Source organism: Lygodium microphyllum, chromosome 16, assembly GCF_053477565.2.
Source record: "Lygodium microphyllum isolate KBCC chromosome 16, Lygodium_microphyllum_v1.1.10, whole genome shotgun sequence".
Classification (NCBI taxonomy): domain Eukaryota; kingdom Viridiplantae; phylum Streptophyta; class Polypodiopsida; order Schizaeales; family Lygodiaceae; genus Lygodium; species Lygodium microphyllum.
Genome location: NC_141150.1, coordinates 14,506,586 through 14,531,013, shown reverse-complemented (window position 1 = coordinate 14,531,013; position 24,428 = coordinate 14,506,586). Strand labels below are relative to the sequence as shown.

Here is a 24,428-nt window from a genome sequence, read left to right as displayed (position 1 = left end):
TTGGAACCCAAAGTGGTCCCATGCATTAATTGACCCTTGGACAAGCATTAATCCATTAATTAATGCCTAGTCCCTAGTGTCACCACTGACACTTAATGGCCAATTAATGGTCCTAGGGGCAAACTGACACCAAAATTCACCTAGAATCTAACAAGTGTAACTTGTTACAACTTTTGCCTTTGACACCCATCTTTTTCACAGGGCCCTCGGTCTTCAACTGTAAGAAAGTAGCTTGCATCTCACCTGCGCAACACATGTGCATCTTTTAATTGCACATTTGATTATTCCTTTAATCAAATGTCAATTAAACATAAGCAAAGCATCAAATTTTCATGTCCTTGTGACACAAAGAGTGGGATTGGCTCCTAGTTCGAGCTTACATGAGGCGACACTTTGGTAGTGTTGTCTAAAGGTGGCAAATCCATGTTAAGTATGCTTAAGAGGCTTTTTTAATAGGATAATCATGTATGCTATTGCTTGGATATCCATGGTCCTATTTTGGTGGTCTTTGTTGTATAACATAACACTTGTAGACGAGTAAAGAATATTTGCATGTTGACCATCAGGAGGAGATGCCAGAGGAGTCATGATGAGGGTGATACATAGAAGGTGAAGAAAGGTAAGAGATCTTTGGAGAGAAAAGTATGCCAAAAATATAGATGCATAAGAATTGCACGAGTTCCACGGAGTGAAGAAAGCACATAGAGAAAAGATCAATAGTAACCAGAGTGTAGTGATGAAAACAACACAACTGGATGCACATGAACCCTCTCTAAAGCTGAGTAGTGTAACACAAAGTGAGAAGACAAACAAAAAATAACCAGAGCCAACCTGAAAATATTGTTGCCTAGCCTTGCACAGGAGTAAATAGCCAAAACGCAGGTGCTGATAAGTAAAAATGCAGGCAGTCGACTCCAAAACACAAATTTGGAAGGGGCAGTAATATGTCCCTACCCTGAAACAGACCCAAAAAAGCTGAAATCGAAACTGGCAGTCTACAAAACGTTGAGAAGACATGCCGAAAATGATTAGAAGATGGTCGCCCAGGCTGTAAATCAGTCGTAGGAGTCGGAATAGGTCCAATCAGAAGTAGAAAAGTAAAAAATTATATCTGAAACAGTGTTAAATAGCGGTAGGAACATTGATCTTGCAATTTGATACCATGTTAGAAGTGGATGCAGTGATGGAAGCAAGTGGCAAATTGCTGAACATAAGAGACCAAGGAAAGAGAGTGAGAAGCACTGCAAAAGAGAAGAACATTGCACAAAGAACTCAGAAACAAAGAGATACTTGGGAAATGGAATCCATATACCAAGATATGAGACAATACAGAAACAATGTGAGTCATTGGCTATGAAGGCATTGGCACCTGCTCCTCTCCGTCCACCAGAATCAATTAGGTGATGAATGATCAATGAACGTGGAGGAGAAGCTTGAATAAATAGGCAAAAATAAGGCCATAAATCATGTCAGGTCTGCCAACAATAAATGCTAAAGTGACCATCATAAAATGCCAGGCAAAATGCCTAAATAATCAAGATAACATCTTGGTGCCCTAGCCCATTGACATGCATAGACTCAGCCATGAACTTACATATCTGCTAACACCTCTCTTAGTTCATGGGCGATCTGATACAATACAATGTATAATGATAAGGTCCCATCACAGCACATACAACAAGGACCACTAGAGTAGAACGATGGATACTTGAGTAGTGGGTATGCAAGCGACCACCAAGGTGCCTTGGGGAGAACTTGATGTTGATGTCGATCGTACCAGCACTTGAAAATAGAGAAGAATCATAGTAGCTCTCAATGTTTGTGAACAATGTCTTGCAGTAGCATGCAAGACCATCCTGTCAAACATGCCTTTGAACATATGCGACCATGGATTCTCCGCCTTTGGGTCTTGTTGACTATCCCTTTATTTTTCCCATGGGCACAGTTATTCCTTGGAAAAAAAAAGATTCAAAGTAGTTCCATTGCTTTTTTAGGTCTTGATAGTGGCACCCAATGAGCATTGCTTGCTCATTCATTCTTTGAGCTTTTGTGCTTCCTCTTTCTTTGTTCATTTTCTTAGTGATCCACAATTGTGCTTGTCCATTAAACACAAAGAACTGGATAGAAGAACAAGCACACATGAACTCAAAAGTAATGAATTCGGGAAGTGGAATAGTAGAAAATGTGGCTCCCTCTCTCCAGTAGGATGTAGTGTGCATGTATGACTGAATGTGAGATGGAATAGTAGAAAATGCTGATTAGGTCAGGCAACCTTTAAGGAGGCCAAAATACAAGTCGGCCAGCCATAAATGTGGCTCTTGCTCAAATATGAAACACATGCAATGCTAAGAAGATAACTGAAGGGCTCAGCGATTTGGACACTCTTTCCAGTTATCTAGATAATGGAAAAATGTTGTACATCTGTGACCTATTGCTTGTGTGCATTAAAGAATTTAATTCCTTCACACATTAATTTCTCCCAAAAGCTCTTTCCCTCCATGAAATTACTTATCTAATAATCTGTCTGATCATGCTTTGCTAAAATGAGATTCACAAATGCTCGTGTGCATTTGTGTGCGTATAATAGGTTCATGAGGATATTTGCTTAGGCCCTTTTGCTGGCCTTACATATGTTACCCTTTGGTTTGGCTGAATTGGATTGGATAAGGCGGGCTTGGTTTTTAAATGATTAAGAAAATTTGGTTGCAGATTTCCTAGAGAAAAGAAGGAGAAGAAAGAGGAGACAGCTGCAGCTGAACCAGAGGCTGACCCAGAACGTGATCAACGGACCGTTTTTGCTTTTCAGGTCATTATAAGGCTAATTGCTTCCTTTCTTATTTTGTTAAAGGCACTGTTCATGGCTTTGTCTAAATAGGTTTTTGCAGTGCTTTCTTGCTTATGATTTGAAGTAGCTCAATCTTAGCATATGAAGACCTGCAAGTGTTGATTAGCCTGCATGGGGAGGCCTTTTGATGCTCATGATATGCTGATAAGTTTGATATGGCTAAGATTATTCTAAGTTTTATGTTTGGAAAGAACAATATGAAATTTGCAAATGTTAGGGCAACAAGTGTTTCCTTGCCTTCTTTATTCCTGAATTCCAGATGTTGAAGCTTGTCATGTGTATCAGTATTCATTTCTTCTATTAACACATTAGGCTTCACTAGTTACTACTATGCAGTAGTGTGCTTACAACCAACTAGCTCCATGTAGAATTTCTAACACAAGCAACTGATTTTCTCAACTGTATTGCTATTTGTAGGCAGCATATCTGCATGGTCATTTGAGCAGTGTTCAACGGCTTCATAGAGTATCTCCATTTGGAGATTGGAGATTATTTGTTTTTTGGGAAGGCTTGTGGGCGGATTGACTATTGCACATCCTTTGTTTTGGCTTGTCAATGGCTTTTTTTGGGGATTGATTCTCTCCACTTTCCTACTTTTCGGGATAGATCTTGTTTTTTTTCAGGGGGCGGGGGGAGGCAAATATTTTCTCACCTTCCTACTTATTACTTCTTTTGGGTAGGTAGTTTTTTGCATGTGCCATTTTTAGAATCTGTCCTTCCCCATTCATGTCCCCATCCCCAACAGATGTTTGCTATGGGTTGAGTAATATTTGCAAGGTTATTGTTGCACATTGTCACTTCTTACCAACTTGTTAGTCTTTTGAGTGTTATTTTCTTCATTTTGGATTATTCATTAAAATTTTTTTTTGAATGTGAACTATAACAAGGTGTATGCTTCAATGTAAGAATTTGCATGGACTTTTATAGTTGGGTTATATTGGAACCATCATGAAGAAATTATGAGAAGCAAAATGATGACATACAAATGATTAAACTCAAACTCAATTAACAAGGACCGGACCTTGATTGAGTTCATTTTGTTTGTTTGGCTATCTTCCTTGCTATATGAGCTCCACAAAGTTTTAGTAACTTGGAGTAAATTTTCGTTGTTTCATATCATTATAATGAAGACTGTTATTATAACTATACTCATCGTCAAATGGCATTGTCGTGATCAAAAGATTGATATATGCATTATGTCTCCTCCTTTGATATCATTGTTTGATCAATCTCATTGCCACATCATCACATGACGTTTTGGCCATCTTGAAGAATGGCCCTCCACCTAGATAGAGATTTGAGATTTCACCACACATGTCGAAAGAATAGAGTGTTGATTGATGTGTATGGTTTATAACACATAAATCAAGGGACAATACTATGACTTGCTGTGTTGAAAGGGTGAAGACTAATACAACTTTACTAAAAACTATATCTATGGCAAGTTGGAGTGTGTCAAAAAGAAGCCCCGCTACAAGTAGTAGCTAGAAAACCATTCTTGTGAGGGTTGTTAATAATCACGGATCATTTTTTTGGAGGATTGGGAAGTGAGAAGGCTTAAGAAGATACAAGAAATGGCTAACAAGGTCGACCTTCTTGCCACAAGTAAGATAGATTCAATTTTTCATGTAAGTAAGATAAGGAAAATTTGGATGAAGCTAACAATCTAGGGGATGAGATAGTGGAGTTCTTTGGTATAAGCAATTTCTTCCACATGAGCATTAGAGGCTTTTCTTGGGTATTTATCTTGTGTATGTGTGTGTGTGTGTGTGTGTGTATCCAACCTCTTGTATCAATAAACATTAAGGTATTTCCAAAAAGAGTGGGTATGAACATCTCTTCCATCTACTTATATCAAATAAAAGTCAAATGTTTATGTATGAACCTTAGCCTGTAAGGAAAGGTCCAATATTTGTATTTTATTCTTGTGGTGATTATCTTTTGGTTTCATTTTGTGCAACTTTCTCTCTTTGTGTCTCTCACCCACACACACCCCACGCCCCCCAAAGAGAGGTAATCCAAATTCGATAGCAACATGGGATGTACTTAGCCCACTACCCTAGCTCCTGTACCTAGGAATACTCAAGAGCTTGTTCCAAGAGTCTGCTGCTGCTATTGCATCTTACATCCCCCATTTTGACTAGATGGGGATGGATCCAAATGGCATTGTTGTACCTCACATACATAGTCTCCTATCCCCAGACGAACATACTTGTGTACACTAATGGCTCGCCTAGATGATGAGGCACACACTTAGTGTTCATGAGATAGGATTTTTCACTTTATACTTTCCGCATACCATAAGGATATTCTCTTGTACATGGATATGTCTCATAGGCCAATTGGATCTTTATTAGATGTTAATATAACTTTCTTTCTTTGTCTCTTTCTCTCTCTCATCTCTCTCTCCATGGAGTTTCATGGTCTATAGCCATCGCTTTAGTGTATTAGAGTATGTGTGTTTCTTATGTTCAAACCCTCGATAGTCTTGGTTTTGTTTCTCTTGTGTTTGTTTTTTAGCTATTTATTGGTGCTCTTGTTTCAGTTAAGTGGCACGGTGTCATGAATTGTTGGTGGTGGATTGTTGCTTTGTCAATTAGTGTAATATTGAGTGGCTTAACATTGATATTGGGAGCTGGAGTTTGTATGGCATTTGGAGCCCTTCAATGTGGCATCCTGTCTATCTCCTACAGGTGGACTTGTATTGTTTGTGGTGTTTCTACGGCAAGAGATTGCATATCAGCTGGTTTCAAGGTCCACATTTCAGCTCCCATATCGACTTTGATCAACTAGTTGTGATCACAAAAATCACGAATCTTGTTGCTAGCAGCATCTTGGTGAATGCCTTTTATTGCCAACAAGAGAAAGAAGTCAAGGCCTTTGCTTTGCTTTAGAAATTAGCCCATATTCACGAACTAGTCAACTAGTCGATTCTCTATCGATAGCGTTGATCCAATTGAAGATAAGGCTAAAATAAAACCTCAAATCTAATATGCTTTAAGCAACTATTCACATGGAGATGAACATTGAAAATAGAAGTTTCATGACTACCTTTCAATGCTCACTAGTTTATTCTGTATCCAACCGTACATAAAAGGCATCAAAATTCTCGTCTTTGAGACCCGATTCTTAACATCTTGGAAATGTTGACGCAAAAGAGAAGCCTTTTCATTGGCTTGTGGGGGTTGTAAAAATTTTCAAAAAATGAAAATAATGAATAATAAAAGAATGATTGGAACTAAACACTAGCCGTGCCTAAATGCATGTGCTTAGACCTTTCCATCACATATATTTATGGCTTTTTTCCATCATTAAGAAAATAAAACATGGGTATTGTGTGGATTGAATATTCCGAATGATCTGAATGCAATTTTTCATTTCCAACCTTAGTTCTTTCAAGGGGGAATTTTTGTTCAGTTTTCACTCACGCCTACGCTCACAGAGGAGTGTCGGTGATCAGTAGGACACTGGGGCACTTTTTACTCTCGGTACGAGAGGTTTTTTTCCCCAAACTTCTTTCGTATATGCTTATGTCACACACTTATAGGCACTTATCGTGTTCGGGTGTGAACACCCCCTACAACCCTAAGGTTTTAACGGTTGTACTTTGTACTTTCAGTTCACTCTTTCAGTCTATTGCATTGGGTGTCGTGCTTCACTCTCCACACTGTCTACAGCACTCTCAGCTGAGCTTCGATCCTCTCTCCATCTCACATTTGGTATCAGAGCAGAGGTCCCGCCCAGTTCTGCTCTGCTCAGCATCCGGGAGTTCCTGCTCAATCCAGCTTTGTTTGGTGGAATAACGTCAGTCCTGTTCACTTCCTGTAGCGGCTGCCACTGCCCAGCAGAAGGTCGTCCTGCACCACCAACGCCTAGCCGCCTGCCAGCTCGCTTGGAAGCGCCGCCAATCTGTGCCCTCCCGTCAGGGTTCTGACGCCTGCCTGTGGCAGTGCTCGCCACGCCAGCATTCTGCCAGTACTGCCCCTGCCTGTGTTGCCCAGCTCCAGTCTGCGTGTGTCTTCCCTGCACCTGCTGTGCACCACCCCTATGGCCCTGTCCTGGCAGTGCCGCCTCTGGCCATGCTGCCTCTAGCCACTCCTGTCCCTGACAAAAGCAACTGTTTGCAACTTGCACCATCCCCTAGCCCTGTGCCCTGCACTGTGCCGTGAGGTACCAGCTGAGCCGCCCGCCAGTACTTTGTGCAGCTCTGCCATCTGGGATGCCCCTGCACAGTGCACCCTGATCCTTTGTGCCACCACACCCTGTGATCAGCTCGACTGGTTTTTGAGATATTTTTTTGAAAATTACTTTTAAAAAAAAATCCAGATTCATCTCTGGAAAAAGCAGCTTCTGCCGGGGCAGGGACAGAATTCTGACTACGTGTCTGGGACACGATTGATGCAAATTTCTTGGAAAATAAGTAAAAATGTTTGGGGCTTTTGGGGGTTTTGAAGACATTGGCACATGTACTGCAGTCTCAGTCAGACATACTGTTTTGGACAATTTTGGGGCTTTTGCTCATACAGTGTTGCTGAACATTGAATGCACCTTGAACTGTGTGCATTATAGACAGTTTTGACAGAGTGTACCTTAGTGTACTAATTGCAGCAAGCTATTTGCTGTAATTTTTGGAAATTTTGCAGATTTCCAGGTTATTCTAGCTTGGACATTGCTATTTTGCCTTCTCTTGGTATTGATTATCATGGCAAATTAGGGAGGAGATGTATTTACCTATGTATCCTAGCAGGACAGATTGGATGGTAACAACTACTCACTTTGGTCCTTCATGATGAAAAATGTTATTGTTACGAAAAATCTTTGGGACTACGTCAGTGGACAAGTTAGGCCGGGAGTTGTAGCTCCTACTACTCCTCCCCCAGGAGGACGTGGACAACATGCACCTTAGCATGTTCAGCCTGCTCCACTTTAGCTACTTTCCCAAAGATCAGCAGCTCAAAAAGCATGGGATACATAGGATGCATAGGCTTTGTCGTTGATTGCACTGGTAGTTCAGTGGTCCATCATTCCTCACATTCGTTCTGCAACTTCTTCACGAGAAGTTTGGCTAACTTTGGAGCGGATGTTTGCTGGTAAGAATGAGACCTACATCTCTTTCTTAAAGAAAGAGCTTGAGACATTGAAGATGGATGAGGGTGATTCTGTGCAGGATCACTTGAATAAAATTCAAGACTTGCGTGAGCAACTTATGAATGCTGATGAGTACTATTCAGATGCAAAGTTGATATCTACTACATTGAACTCATTACCTTTTCGTACTTGGTTTTTTATACACTTCTAAACCTCACAATGAGGATTTTCCCACAGCCTATTTTCTTTCTTCAGTTAGTCAGTTTGCTTCTAGAGGAGGAATAAATAAGAAGGAATAGTGGCGTGGATGTCATAGCCTTTGAACAGGATTTTATGGCTAGATAGAAGGACAAAGGTAGCCGAGTAAAGAATGCTTTGTAGAGCTTTGGGACTTGAGGCATCTCACAAGGAAATAAAAAGCAAGGGGGCACGCAAGCCAAGAAGGGAAAATGCCATTATTGCAAAAAGCTAGGCCACTACATCACTGAGTATAGAAAGCGGATTGCCAAGCAGAAGAAAAAGGAGTCAGGGACGTCTGTTTCTGATGCTCCTTCCATTGCTACTGAGTTCGCGTCCTTTGTTGTAGATAGGGACTATTGCTTTTACATATGCAGTTATGACACTTCTTGGGCTGATTGAGCATTTAGCTCTAATGAGGATACAAGCACTTGGTTTTTTGACAGTGGTGCTTCTAGGCACATCACATCTCCCAAAGATTTATTTGCTTCTGTTAGTGCAGCTTCAGTTGGCAAGTCTATACAATGTGCCAACAATGCATCTTTCCCTGTTAAAGGTATTGGGGAGATTATGCTCACAGCCATTGATGGCTCTATTCTCCGTCTAGAGGATGCTTTGTTTGTGCCTGGTATAAAGAAGAATCTACCCTCTATTTCTTCTTTGGCACATTGTGGATTGCAGGTCACATTTGATGATGATAGATGCATGGTGAGAGACAAGGAACACATGACTTTAGTCTTGACTGGCACTTTATGTCATGAGTTATATGAGCTGGATGCTCTTTCAGTTGATCAGTCTATGTACTTGGCATCCACTCTTACTCCTATTATGATGCAGACAGAGTTATGGCATGCTCGGATGGGGCATGTGAACTTTGGTAGCTTGATGCTCTTACAGTGTACACAGATGCTAGATGGATTCTCTCTTCTGGAGAGACCTCCTGAGCACTTGTGCGAAGGATGTATTTTGGGAAAAATGCATCGGTTTTCGTTTCCGTGTGATGTTGCTTTTAGAGCCACAACCAGGTTACAGTTAGTGCATTCAGATGTATGTGGGTCTATGCAGACAAAGTCATTGGAAGGATGTTGTTAGAGATCAGATCAGATCAGGGCAGCAGGCCAGGTTTGGTGCAGTCGGACTGCCACGTGGCAGTCCGACCTGCAGCAGGCAGTCGGCTGCATTTAACTGCATTTAATGCAGCCGCCTGGCCATTTCTGGCGCCCTCTTTCCCCCGGTTTTTCAGCTATTTATACTTGGCACTTTCAACAGTCTGGTACACTTCTCTGCTCGCAGATTACAGACCGGTCACACGCGCAGATTCCGTCTTTGTTCGCAGATTTCAGACAGCAGACAGTGCAGACTGCAGCGGACTTCGAGGTGGACAGCAGGTTGCATCGTCGAAGTGGAGACATGCAGTCCAGCGCACTGCGCCCGTGTATATATCTGCATATCTTTGTATTCAGCATTCTTTATACAGCAGATCTTCATCGTCCACTGTCTCTTTCTCTCTCTTCTTTCTTTGCGTTCTCTCTCTCAGTCCTACGCTTCCGCACCGCTGTACTCTGACATGGTATCAGAGCAGTGTTTGAGGGCTGACTGAGCGCAGAATCAACCTGAAGAAGAGTTTCCATCGCGACACAAATTTGCGTTTTTTGCGTTTAAGGGCAGATAGGAGGGCTGTGCCTTGGAACAAGGCTGAAACGAGTGTGGGCGCACAGGAAAGGAGTACAGGTGGTGGATTTGCTGCTGTTTGCTGTTGTTTGACGCAGGGGAAGTTTGCGTTTTCAGCCTACAAGTGTAGGTTTTGCTTTTTCATCGCCTCCGGTGGGTGAAGAAGGTTCAGGACGCGGAAGAGCCTTAGCAGGCTGAGTTTTCCCAGTCAGAGGGGGCTACTTTTGCGTTTGTGAAGGCATTGCAGGTGAAGATGTCTACAGAGATTGACTTGGAGTTCCAAGCGATTATGGACCGGAAGGTGCCTGTGTTACCGGCTCTTCCTGCAGATCAGAAGCTCGACGGCGACAACTACCGCATTTGGCGCGTCATGATGTTGGCCATCCTTGAGTCCTATGATTTGGCGGAGCTGGTACAGGAGGAGATTGACCGGCCCTCGGTAAGAGATGAGTCCAAACTCTCTTCCGATGCTCGTGCTGAGCTGGCCAAGGCCCAATCTCATTGGGACAAACTGAATGCGAGGATTCGATCCTTTCTCTTTCTATCATGCACTACAGCCGTGATCGCTCACATCGAGCACTTGACGGTGGCTCGAGAGATATGGCTGAAGCTTGATCATATGTACAATCGGATGACCCTAATGAAGCGGGTTTCTTTGGAGGTACAGATGCGGACCTTGTCCGTAAATAAGTCTTCTTTGCTACGGGAGCACATTAACAAGCTAAGGCAGCTACAGATGTAGGTTCAGAATGCAGGGAAGCCGATTTCCTCCGAAGACATGGCGATCACACTATTGTCCCAGTTTCCGCCACGATTCGGTACATTTTACTCTGCCCTTATTGCTTCGGGGCGAGAGTCTACTCTTCGGTGGGAAGAGTTGGTTCCTATGGTCTTGGACCAAGAGGAACAGTTAAAGGGACAGAATGCTTCCAAGTCGGAGGCGCTGACAGGTCAAGCCCCTCAGAAGAAGGGGAAGGACCAAAAGAAGAAGAAGGGGGATAACAAGTCCAAGAAGGACAAGGAGAAGGACAAGGACAAAGACTCCACATGCCATATTTGTGGAAAGACTGGCCATTGGAAGAAGGATTGCCTTGACAAAGACACGAAGGACACCAAGAAGAAGGACACCAAGGATTCTGGAGCGGTGGCTGCACCCTCATCAGCTGCATTTCTTCATCTAGCGGTCATTGAGGACGCTTCACCGAATGCTTCTGATGCTGCGATGACGGCTCCCCAGGCTCGAGAGTGGATTGTTGATAGTGGTGCCTCACGGCACATGACTCCTTCATCAGATGGTGTTGCCCAGTTGCGACCCTCGCGTGGGCAGATTCTCATTGGAGACAGCTCTTCCGTATCTATTGCAGGTCGGGATAAGATGCAGCTTATTCCCGATGGACGAGGTGGTACCCATATCTCAGAGGTTTTGCATGTACCAGGATTAGGGTACCATCTCCTTTCAGTTCATAAGATTTGCTCCCTTGGTCTTCTGGTGGAGTTTGACAGTACTACGATGCGAGTCCTTGATCGTGGATCGAGGAAGGTTCTCTCATCCGGATATGAGGAGAACGGCATTTACAGACTGAAGTCTTCCGCCGCCCTCTCTACTTTTCTTCTTACCTCTCAGTCACAGTCAGAGTTATGGCATGCTCGGTTTGGTCACTTGAACTATGACTATCTTCGGAGGGCGTCACGTGGACAGCTTGTTCGAGGGTTCGGATATAGTGGTGAGCCAGCAGCCATGTGTCTCCTGCATACGGGGGAAGCAGCATAGGGATGCCATTCCCCACACAGCTTCGCGGCGGTCTACTTCACCGATGGAGCTAGTGTCTATGGATCTATATGGCCCTATGAGGAATGAGTCCCTGCGTGGGAGCTCGTACTTCATGCTGATCGTGGATGACTACAGCAGGATGACATGGGCTTACTTTTTGGCACTAAAGTCAGAAGTTTTCTCGCACTTCAAGGATTGGCTTCTCTTTGAGGAGAACCGATCGGGCCGGAAGTTGAAGACCTTGCGATCCGACAAGGGAGGTGAATTTGTTTCTAATGAGTTTGCTCGGTTTTGTGCAGATAGAGGAATTCACCAGGAGTTTGCCAATACCAACACTCCTCAAGAAAATGGTATTCTTGAACGGAAGAACCGCAGTGTGATCGAGATGGCGCGCACCATGATGGAGCATCGACAGACCCCTCAGGTTCTGTGGGCTGAGACTGTGGCTACTGTAGTCCACATCCTTAATCGATCCCCTACTTCGGCCGTGGAAGGGATGACTCCATTTGAGGCTTATTTTGGGACGAAGCCAGATGTTTCTTACTTTAGGGTCTTTGGGTGTGATGCCTATGTTCACATTCCCAAGGCTCACCGTGATAAATTTGAAGCAGCTTCCCGAAAACAGGTATTTGTTGGCTACAGCTCCCTGTCCCAAGGCTACCGACTGTGTGATCCCGTCAAGCGGGATGTGTACACTAGCCGTGATGTGCGGTTTGTGGAGGTTCCGGCTACTTCAACGGGTGAGAAGCATCCCGTTCTTGGAGATCCAGGGGAGAGTTGGGCTCCTTCTACAGTTCCACTGGAGCCTCTGCCTTTTGATTATGATTCTGTTTCTGACACAGAGTCTATTGTTCCACCGGACACCTCTGAGGAGCTACCACCGGTGGATATTCCAGAGTCTTCTGCTGATGGAGAAAGACGAGAGGAGGTTCGGCCTCCTTCTCGCTGGGCCTATGACACACTCCATGATTCAGGGATCGAGGGGGTTCCTGGGGAGTGGGGACCGTAGGATTGTCCGCGGTGGTCATGGAGGCACCAGGCACATTCTACGGAGCTTGTTTGCTCCAACTATTGTTTGATGACTCGTGTTATGCAGGATCGAGAGCCCACCTCCGTGAAGGAGGCTTTACAGTCCGCACCATGGAAGAAAGCTATGGAAGCCGAGTTGGAGGCTATTGAGAGGAATGGCACTTGGTCACTCGTGCCTCGCCCCCCGAAGAAGAAGGTGATTGGAGTCAAGTGGGTCTCCAAGACCAAATACCTTAGCGACGGTTCTTTGGATAAGCACAAGGCCCGCCTTGTTGCTAAAGGTTTTGCACAGCGCCCAGGGATTGACTGTCATGACACTTTTGCCCCCACAGCTCGTATGGCGACCATTAGAGCTGTTCTTGCTTTGGCTGGCCATAGGAGATGGCCTGTTTATCAGTTGGATGTGAAGTCGGCCTTCCTCAATGGTGATTTGAAGGAGGAGATCTATGTTGAGCAGCCTCCTGGCTTTGGATCTTCAGATGGGAAAGTCTACAGGTTGAAGAAGGCCTTGTATGGCCTCAAGCAGGCTCCGCGTGCATGGAACGAGAAGATTGATTCGTTCCTCCAATCTCAGTTGGGATATTGGCGGTCCAAGGCCGATCCGCAGCTGTATGTTCACACTTCCGAGGATGGTTGTGTGCTGTTTGTCTTATATGTTGATGATTTGATTGTCACAGGTGATGTTGCACAGCAGGTCCAAGAGACGAAGTCAGCTTTACATCGGACGTTCGAGATGACGGACTTGGGTCTACTCCATTTCTTTTTGGGCCATGAGATTTATCAGTCTCAGAGGGGGATCTTCATCTCTCAACAGAGATATGTACAGGAGCTCTTGGTGTCTTTTGAGATGGAGGATTGTCGGGCCCTATCTACTCCTATGGATCCGAATTGGAAGGCCACTTCCCATTCAGCTTCTCCTTTGGCAGATGCGTCCCGCTATCGTCAGTTGATTGGGTCCTTGATTTGGCTTCTCAACACTAGGGTTGATCTATGTTTTGCTGTTGGGCTCTTGGCAGGGTTCATGAGTGAACCTAAGACGGTGCATTGGCAGGCTGCTCAGAGGATACTTTGGTATCTGAGGGGGACGTCTGATTTAGGGATTCATTACCCCGCAGGGACAGCTGGGTCAGATCTTGTACTTGCAGGTTGGAGCGACTCGGATTGGGCCGGTGACGTGGACCACAGGCGGTCTACTACAGGTTATTGTTTTACCTTGGGTGCAGGTGTTATTTCATGGAGTAGCAAGAAGCAGCCCACGGTAGCCCTTTCGTCTACTGAGGCGGAGTATCGGGCCGCGTCTTCCACCACATGCGAGGCTGTGTGGCTTCGGAGATTATTGGAGGAGCTTGGGTGCTCCTAGACTCGTCCTACATTGCTGCGATGTGAGAATGAGAGTTGCATTGCCTTGGCAAGGAACCTTGTTTTTCATACCCGGACGAAGCACATAGAGATCCAGTACCATTTCATCCGAGAAAAGCTTCTGGATGAGACCATCACTGTGGAGTACTGCAAGACGGAGGACAATCTTGCGGATTTGTTTACGAAGGCACTTCCTCAGGCTCTACTTCGGAGACATTCCAGATCCCTCAGGCTTCTGCCCTGCCCAGGCTCTGAGAGGGGGTGTTAGAGATCAGATCAGATCAGGGCAGCAGGCCAGGTTTGGTGCAGTCGGACTGCCACGTGGCAGTCCGACCTGCAGCAGGCAGTTGGCTGCATTTAATGCAGCCGCCTGGCCATTTCTGGCGCCCTCTTTCCCCCGGTTTTTCAGCTATTTATACCTGGCACTTTCAGCAGTCTGGTACACTTCTCTGCTCGCAGATTACAGACCGGTGACGCGCAGATTCCGTCTCTGTTCGCAGATTTCAGACAGCAGACAGTGCAGACTGCAGCGGACTTCGAGGTGGACAGCAGGTTGCATCGTCGAAGTGGAGACACGCAGTCCAGCGCACTGCGCCCGTGTATATATCTGCATATCTTTGTATTCAGGATTCTTTATACAGCAGATCTTCATCGTCCACTGTCTCTTTCTCTCTCTTCTTTCTTTGCGTTCTCTCTCTCAGTCCTACGCTTCCGCACCGCTGCACTCTGACAGATGTTACTATTTTGTGACTTTTATTGATGACTTTACTCGATTCTGCTGGGTCTATTCTTTGGTAAAAGAGTCAGAAATATATGATGCATTCTTGGCTTTTATAGCACTTGGTGAGAATCAATCTGGCTGTAAAATAAAGACTCTCCGTTCGGACCAAGGAGGGGAATATATGTCCTCTATGCTGAATTCCATTTTGAAGCAGAAGGGTATTGTTCATCAGTTCACTACTGCTTATACTCCACAGTAGAATGGGGTTGCAAAGAGGATCGGTCACTCATGGAGATGGCTAGATGTATTCTTAAAGCAAAGAGCTTGCCACAAGAGTTTTTGGATGGAAGCCGTAATGTGTGCTTGCCATGTTTTAAACAGATGCCCCACCAAAGCATTAAAGAAAATTACACCTTTTGAGGCTTGGAACAGCCGGAAACCTTCTGTTGGACACTTTCGTACCTTTGGGTGTCTTGCATATGCACACATTCCCTAGGTACTCAAAAAAAAGTTGGATAACAAGGCTGTCAAGTGCATTTTTGTGGGATATAGTTGTGAGAGCAAAGGGTGCAGACTCTATGATCTAGTCTCTAAAAAGGTGTTTGTGAGTAGATATGTACTCTTTGATGAAAAATCAGAATTATCCCTTACTGGTTTAGACACATATCAGGGTGCCCGTGATGTATATGAAGGGCTGCTGCCTATTTCATTTGGTGATTCAGCTAGAGCTTCAGCAAGTGAACTTAATGTTCAGCAAGCTGCTCCATTGGAAAATGCAGAAAATCAGCCATTGGCTGATCTGAATGTTCAGCAAAGTGCTGAAACTGAAATTGAGCAAGAGCTTATGCACAATTAGGAGGCAAGATAAATGCCTAGATGGTATTTATAGACTATGAAAGATAGTCATCTGGATGCACCCACGGCTGGTCGTACAAGAAGGCAAGCTCGTATGCATGATACTGCACATACCATGGAGTTTGTTATGGCAGAAAGCATAGTTGATGATGAGGAGCCTGAATGCTTTGAGGATGCACAACAAAGTGTGCATTGGATGGTAGCAATGCAAGCTGAATTGGATTCTATCACTAAGAATCAAACATGGGATTTAGTGTCTTTGCCCTTTGGGAAGAAAGCCATTGGAACAAAATGGGTCTACAAGCTAAAATGGAATGCAGATGGATCCATTGACAAATATAAGGCAAGGCTTGTAGTTAAAGGCTATGCACTGAAGAAAGGCATTGACTACAAGGAGAGATTTGCTCCTACCTCTCGAATGACGACCATCAGGTTTATGTTGCTTTGGCTGCCCTTTATGGATGGATTGTGCATAAGTTAGGTATTAAAACCGCATTTTTACATGGGGAACTTCATGAGAAAATATATGTACAGCAGCCCATTGGTTTTGGAGTTGAGGGATCCGAACACTTGGTTTGCAAGCTGAAAAAGACTTTATATGGTTTGAAACAAGCTCTAGAGCTTGGTATGCAAAGATAGATGCTTTTTTGCTCAGCCAAGGGTTTATAAACTCCTCCTCTGAGTCTACCCTTTACGTATGTAAAGAGGGGAGATCCATGCTGATCATTTATCTATATGTTGATGATGTTTTGCTTATAGGGACACATGCTGATCAGATTCCAGCATTCAAACAAAATTTGCAGCAAACTTTTGAAATGTCAAACTTGGGGTCTTTGTATTATTACTTGGGCATTCAGTCCATATATGATGCTAGAGGTATTGGTTTATCACAGTCAAGATACATTGGTAAACTTCTTGAGAAGTTTGGCTTATAGGATTGCAAGCTAGTTTGTACACCAATGGAACCTGGACAAAGCTGTCATTACATGATGACAGTGATTTATTTGATATACATACATGTGCTCCAGTAGTTGGATGTCTTATTTACCTATGTAACACTAGGCCGGACATATAGTTTGCAGTTTCAGCCCTGAGCAGATATATGCATCAGCCACACATGTCACATTGGCAAGCTGTTAAGCATATCTTTCGTTACTTGCAAGGTACTAGATCTCTTGGATTGCTTTATGCTAAGGGGGGACCATTGCAGTTACATGCTTACAATCATTTTGATTGGGCTGGCTGGTGATTATGATTCACGTCACTCTACTAGTGGCAATTGTTTCTTTCTTGGCTCATCTTGCATATCTTGGCTTAGCAAGAAACAATCCACTGTTGCTACATCGTCATGTGAAGTTGATTACAAGGCAGCTTTCACTACCACCGTTGAATGCGTATGGATTAGACGCTTACTAGTTGATCTGAATGTATTTGCTACTGAGTCTACTCCTTTGTTCACTGACAGTCAGAGTGCTATTGCAGTGGCATGGAACCCAGTATTTCATGCACGCATGAAACACATCGAGATACATTATCACTTTGTTAGAGAGAGGCTACATGCATGTGATATCAGCCTTGTCTATTGTCCTACCACTAGTAATGTGGCAAACATCTTCACCAAAGCTTTTCCTTGTGACAAATTTGAAGCATTTCGCAATGCTTTAAATTTGATCTCCTTTGGTGGTGGATGATCCTTGTACTTTTAATCACTCTTCACTTCAAGGGGAGTTTGTTGGGTTTTCACTCACGCCTACGCTCACAGAGGAGTGTCGGTGATTAGTTAGACACTAGGGCGCCTTTTACCTCGATACGAGAGGATTTTTCCCTGGACTTATTGTCTTCTTTTGTATGTGCTTATGTCACACACTTATGGACACTTATCGTGTTCGGGTGTGAACACCCCCTACAACCCTAAGGTTTAAGGGTTGTACTTTATATTTTTAGTTCACACTTTTTTAATCTATTGCATTGGGTGTTGTGCTTCACTGTCCACACTGTCTACTGCACTCTCAGCTGAGCTTCGATCCTCTCTCCATCTCACAATTTTAACTTTAGGGAATACACAATTTAAAGGGCCTTTGAGATGAGCCCAAAAGCTATGGTTAACATGCTAGCCTTTGAATCATGTGGCTATACATCCTTGCTCTTGTCAAAAGCCTTTGACCCATGTATTTCACCTTGAATCATGCACAATCTTAAACCTTTGAGCTTGTTTACAATATATGTCATGGATTGTTTCATGTGGCTAACTTCATTTTATACTCTCAATATTGAACTAGGGGAAAGGGAGCATACATTGCTCTTGTATTGGAATAAGAGCTTTCCACTTATATTTTCATCTTTAGTTGGAATTAAAACTACTTGATCTTCAAGGAAGACCATTCTATAGGCTTATACTTCTGTTTGAGGAGCAAACATAATGATGGTTACAAGGCAATGGATGAGTAGTCTCCTTAGGATCATGCAACTTCGTAGTCTCCGATCCACATATATTGGTTGTCATGAGGACATGAATTGAAAAACACTCTAAACAAAGAACCTTTCGATATGCTAGTACCAAGCCTTGCATGCTTGCTTCATGCCACAAAGAGCCTTCTCCCTTTCAAGCACATGGAAGCATGAAGGCTAATCCACATAAATCTCCTCCTATAAGATGCTATTTAGGAAGGCAGACTTCACATCCATTTGATAAATGGGCCAATGATGGTGGGCTGCAAGAGCCAAGATAGCCCAAATTGTAGACATATAGTCCATCAGACCAAAGTTTCTGAATAATCCAACCCTATCCCTTGAGCAAATCCCTTGGTAACAAGCCTTGTTGTCCAACGTGCCATCACTTTAGTATTTGGTATTATAGTCCCACTTTACACTCATGAACTTCCACTTGCTTAGATGCAAAACCAACTCCCAAGTGTCATTCCACTCAATGGAATCTGACTCCTTCAACATAGCATGACACCACACATCATGTGCTAGAGTCTCCGCAATAAATCTAGGCTCTCTATCTTCTACGATCCGAGTCATGAGGGTATAATTCATGCAAAGTAAACGCCCCCGTTATGCTTGCAACCTATCTGATTGTCACACACCCTCCGATATCTCCGAAAAGTGTGAGAGTGCGTAGTAGAAAGAAAAGGAAAAGCGAAACACAAAGAGGAGACTAAATGAACATTGGAGAGAAGAAACAAACTAACTACAATTGCTGAAAGATACAAGGCTGCAACACTCAGCCCCAACATGCAGCATTGCCAATTTCGGTGCCAAAGATTAGGAGAGGGATGAAAAAGAATGAGGGTCTGTTGAATGATCTCAATGATGCAATGAATGAATGAGAGGACAGGCCACCTATAAATAGGTAAATTGGGGCCAAAACTGGCAGTCAATTGGCCACACCCGTAAAGTGGGCACCCATGATAGCCTACATTGCCCAAAAGGAAATGCACTAATGTACCCTCCATATAAAGTGCCTAAAGCAAGAGCAAGACAAAGAGAAAGGAAAGAAGGAACACTGAAAAACACAATACAAATGAGAACTCAGATGTATGCTCAGGAAATGGAATCCATAAATCCAACACAAGATTGTCACATACAACAGTGAGTCACTGGTTGTGTGGGCACCAAGACCTTCTCCTCTCTCCAACAAAAGATCCACAAAAGTAATGGTGACTGACTGACTGACCAAGGAGGAGCTTGAATAAATAGAACAAAAATATGTCCTCAACATGATAAGGTCGGCAGGCAATAAATGCTAAATATGACCAAAATGAAAACCATTGAAATGGCTAAAATAATCTAAATAATACCTAGCCCTAAAGCATGCATAGACTCACACATGAGCTAACATATCTGCTAATAAGGATATGGTGGGGGATGGAATGGAATCTATGGGATAGTTGCACAAACGGGAACAGGCGCAACAATGGGAGATTACCTCGGAGGACCCTTTACAAGGGAAGGGGAATGGAGCATATGCAGCCTTGTCTCCTACCAACATGTCACAACAATGGGTATTGTAGAAGAATTCTCAACAAAAGCAGCCTTCTAGATGGATTTTCCAACCAGTTAAATTAATTCTCAAAATTAACTATTCTAAAACTAATTTCAGCCCTTACCAAAACATGAAATGCGCCATCCACAATTAAATCAGCTATGCCGTTTTGACTCCAGAGTGGTCCTAAGTATATCAAACCGTCGTTCCCACGTCTACAGTACCTAGATACACAAACACACACATCCCCTAAATTGGCATTAATTAATTAATTAATGCCTAGTTCCTAGTGTCACCACTGATGCTTATTGACCAATTAAATGCCCTAGGCCAAAATTGACACCAAGCACCACCTAGTACCTACCCAGTATAAATTATTATAACTTTTTTCTTTGATACCCACCAATATCTCAAGGTCCTTGGCATGTCGTTAATAACTAAATTAGATGCTAAGCAAAGCACGAAATTTAAATCACAACCCTAGTCTTTTACTATCGGTTGGATGGTCCAGACTCCATAGGGCATCTTAGGCATCCTTTATGTTAATAATAACTATACATAGGAGCTAGATTGCTCGCTGGACATAGTAAGCCAAGTGTTTAATATGAAAGACTTGGGCATCCTTTGTTTCTTCCTCAGACTAGAGATCTATTAGTTTGCATAGGGTATCTTTATTTCTCAGCACAGGTTTATCTTTGAGCATCTCTCAGACTTTGATATGGCTTCATGTAAGCCTGTTTCATGCCCCATTGACGATTAGCCCTAGTTATCTATTGTACGTGATCCCCTACTAGATGCTACTTGTTACAGGTTGCGTTGTCTGTGCCCTCATTTGGCTTATTCATACAAGGCGGTATATTTGTTATGTGGTAGTATGCTTTACAACTGAGTAGTATCTTTAAACAGTCCAAAAAACACTTAATTAATGAAAACACAACATTGGAGCGCGGTTTGAGAGAGTCAATGGTCCCCCAAACCCTAATTTTTGAGTCACCCTTCAAGTCTATAAGTAGACAAGCTGCCCACCATTCAGTCTTATTCCTTTTGTGTAGGTTCTTGCTCTTGTGTGCAAATTTTAGCCATCAGCCTTCATCCATGTGGTGGTCCACTAGCCTTTGTGACTACTGCCACTTCTTTCACTACTCCTATAGTGCTTGGTGCCTTCTTTCACAGTTTTCATTCAGTGTTTGATGTCCTCCCTCTTGCTACGTTTGGTCCCATCAATCATCACGAGCAATCAGACTGCCTCCTAGTGCTTACGTTTGACCCTCATCAGCCAAGCAATAGTTGACAGTGCCCTTCCTTAGCATTAGGTGACATGTTGGAGCTTGCATTTGGCCCCCCCCTTTGCAGGTGACAACTGGTTGTGGTCTTCCTTCTCTAGATGGCTGCTCTATTGCTGTGCTTACAGCTTCCTATTGTTGCCGCCTGCTCTAGACATCATCCTTGCTTGCCTCTGTTTTTTTGATTGCTTGGTGATCAGCGTCTGGTGTTTTTGTCGTCTTTTGCATTGCAACTAGTGGTCACAACACTTTGGATCCGTCTCTGGTGGACATTGCTCTCCAATAGTCCATTGGTTTGCCCTTGTGCATGTTGTCCACTCTTACATTCATTTACAACATTCATTCACTTCAGAGTTTCTTCTCTATGTGTTTGTCTCTATGTTTGACTTTTGAGTTTTGCATTTGTATTTTGCATTTTGCATTCTGCATTTAGGGCTCGAGTTTTACTTTTCATTGTGTAAGTCATTGTGTTTTAGTCTTGGTCATACATGTGGTGTTTTCTTAGTGCAAACCGTAGCTTATCTTCACATAGTATCAGAGCCAACACTCTTCTAAAGAGTATCTTGTAGTAATTGTGGAGGCTAGTCTTTGTGCAAGGCTCACATACGACTCAATTTTGACTCATAATGTCTCAGGTACCTCCTTCTTCTGGGGTTCTTTATGATGCCCTATCAAGCTTCTCTATCATTGGAGGCTTTGAGAAGACATTATGGTCTCGAGAAGGAGGTAGATACACCTTTCCCTTTACCACCTTCTTCTTCTCATTTTGGTCATCTTACAGACAAAGAGTTTGAGGAGTACTTGCACATCACATACAGTCAGGTTTACACTTCTCCAAGGAGTGTTGCTACTCCATCTGGACCGATTGGTGAGACTAGCCATCCCTCGATCTTAGAGGGACCATGACATTCGGTGTGTCTAGGGATTTGTCTCCTTCATCTCAACCAAGTCCTATGCAAGGTTCATATAACCCTTTTGTGTCGTATGAGCCAAAACCCTTGTCTATTTCTTCTTTTGTTGTGTAGAATTTGAATGTTTTTTAGTATGTTACCTTTAATAGAGGAGGCTCTCGAAGCAAATACCCTTCATCAGGTATATATTTACTATTTGCTTCATCCGAGCAGTAAACCACACTCTCAACTTCCTTCCATCCCACCACTTTTTTCTCCACGTTCTAATCTACTCACATCTTCCTTCCAAAACTTGGCATTACACTTCACTTTTGCTCAAAGCACACTAGGGGTTGGATCTTCCATCTTAGCTCCTAGCACTTTCTCATTTCCCATCCCACCATCTACCTATCCTCAATTCACTTAACCTTTGGACAAATCCCCCCCCTTGTTGTTACATATTCCTTGGGTTACTCCTTCATAGGGATTTCCATCCTCTACTCTCCATGTTCCTATCCCTCCACCATGGGCTTCTCATATAGTCAGGATGCCCATACCCCATCCACCCATGCCTACATTTGGAACCACTATGTACACTTCTCATATGCATGGTGGGCACTCTAGGATTGCATCCCAAGTGTACTCCACTCCCCCACCTTATCCCTCTTATCCACCCTACCCCCATTACACATCTTCTCTATCTCGTAGCTCTACCACTCTTGTTGCAATGGCCAAGGATGTCTTTACGGATAAGACTCGTTTTAATGGGTTGAATTTCACTACTTGGTCGAACTTCATATAACAAGTGTTTGAATCTCTAGCTCTTTGGGACCTCATTGTTGGTACCGAGCTTATGTTGATTAGCTCATCCTGATCTCATTCGTCAATGGAGAGCGTGCAATGCCACTGCCAATGTTGAGTTAATACAAGGGTTGCTTATTGAATTCCACTCTTAGTTACAACATTTTTCCCTTGCATCTAAGTGTTGGAGTCATCTCATTGACTACTATGTTGCACGAGATTACGCTCCACATATCGCTGCACGAGATTACGCTCCACATATCAATCTTGATTTTGAGCTTCAAGAGTTTTTCATTAAGGAAGGGAATGATTTGAAAGTCAAGGTGGTTGAGTATCAGGGGTTACTCGAAACTGAGTTTACCACCATTGGCTGTCCGAAGTGAGATGACGATTATGTCACATTCTTCTTAAACAAGTTGCTAGACAAATATTTCAATTTTATCGTGCACGTTATCTTACTACCTAGATTCCCGACCTTCTACGAGTTTGAGTGTCAGTTTTTGCTTTACAAGCTGTATGATTGAGTCCATAAGAAAGCCTCCACACAGCCTTACTCAGAGGGGCAAGGGTTGGTTGTCTCTTCTTTGAGAGGGAAAACCAACTGTGGCAAGAGCTCACAAGATGCAAAGGTACGTTAAAACAAGGGTGACATCCCTTGTGAAAAGATGACGTACCAACGAGAGAGTAGGGTTTACGGGGAGGAACATGGAGGAAACTTGGCAAACATGGAGAAGAGAAGAGAAGAGAGAAGAAACTCCGATGAATGGAATGATCAAGATTTGAATCATGGAGTGAATGTGATACAAGGGAACAAGGGTGCTATAGCACAAGGAAGATGATGAAGACAACCACGAACCACGAACCGCAATGTTCTCCTGAAGGAGTGTGAGGGTAGTGGAGAGGTTGGAGAGAAGAGGTGATAGATTGAATGAATTAGCCGTGAGGAATGAATGAGAGAGTGGCCTATAAATAGGCACAGTCAGTCTAGGATGGCACTCCTTTTTGGGGCTGCAAATCCTAAATGCAAAATGCAGAAACGCAAAAACGTAAACTGCGGGTAAAGGGTTTCTTAACACCGTCTCTTAGGCCCAAAAAGGGGAACAAGAGAAGAGTGAGGTGGAGATGCAATGCTACATGTTGAAGAATGCTCATGTAGCAGGTGCCACTTGGACTTGTGGGGAAACTGTTCACTTGCCCAAGTGCCCTGTCACAAGACTATGACAACTATTACCTTTTTGTTGATTTCTTTATTACATATTTTATTTGGTTTTTCTTTTTGGAAGGATCCCTCTTGGAATCTAAACACTTGAGTTGCATGGCCAGTATGTGAAATGGACAGGAATGCCTAGTGAGTCAAGACTGGACAGTTAAGGTCCAGTATAAGTCTGGAAGAGACTGATGGCACTGTAGATTGACAAGCCCGGAAGAGACTTGTGAAAGTGTATATGGACAAGTGTGTTGAAGAACTAGCCTGGAAGAGACTAGTTCAAAGTGAAGATGGACAAATCTTCAAGAGATTAGTCCATGTGGGGTCATCAGTGGAAATTCACTTTTAGTTGAGCTACATTACAGATTTGGATGCAGCCATAGTCTGCAAAGATGGTCAGAAGACTAGTGGGGATGCAATGGAAGCAACTCCTAAAATTTAGGGAGTTACTATTTTTGGACCCTAGAATCTGTTCGCGTCATTATCTTCATTTTTGCACGAGGATTAATCCTTTGGTCTGTGCCGAGGTCAAATTTTGAACCAAGGATGGAGAATTTTAAACCGGAAGGTTAGAACGGGAAATATCTTACAGTGCTGCCATTTGGCACAAATTGGTGCACTTATCTCTTTAAAGAGGGCTGGCGTGCAGTTTTTGGGCTAAAGGGGCTCATTTGTGAAGGAGA

General features: G+C 43.4%; 1 protein-coding gene across 5 annotated transcripts in view; it reads left to right on the top strand.

Moving 5' to 3' along the window:
* LOC148022551 (uncharacterized) overlaps positions 1-24,428 on the top strand; it is a 70,249-nt gene that overhangs the window by 20,018 nt on the left and 25,803 nt on the right. For all 5 annotated transcript variants that reach the window (XR_015693505.1, XR_015693506.1, XM_087695498.1 and 2 more), the window contains exon 2: positions 2,710-2,806. Coding sequence is in view for 3 of the 5 variants with exons in the window: in XM_087695498.1 (XP_087551624.1) it covers positions 2,710-2,806 (97 nt within the window). In the remaining 2 variants the exon portion in view is untranslated. The remainder of the gene's footprint in view (positions 1-2,709; positions 2,807-24,428) is intronic.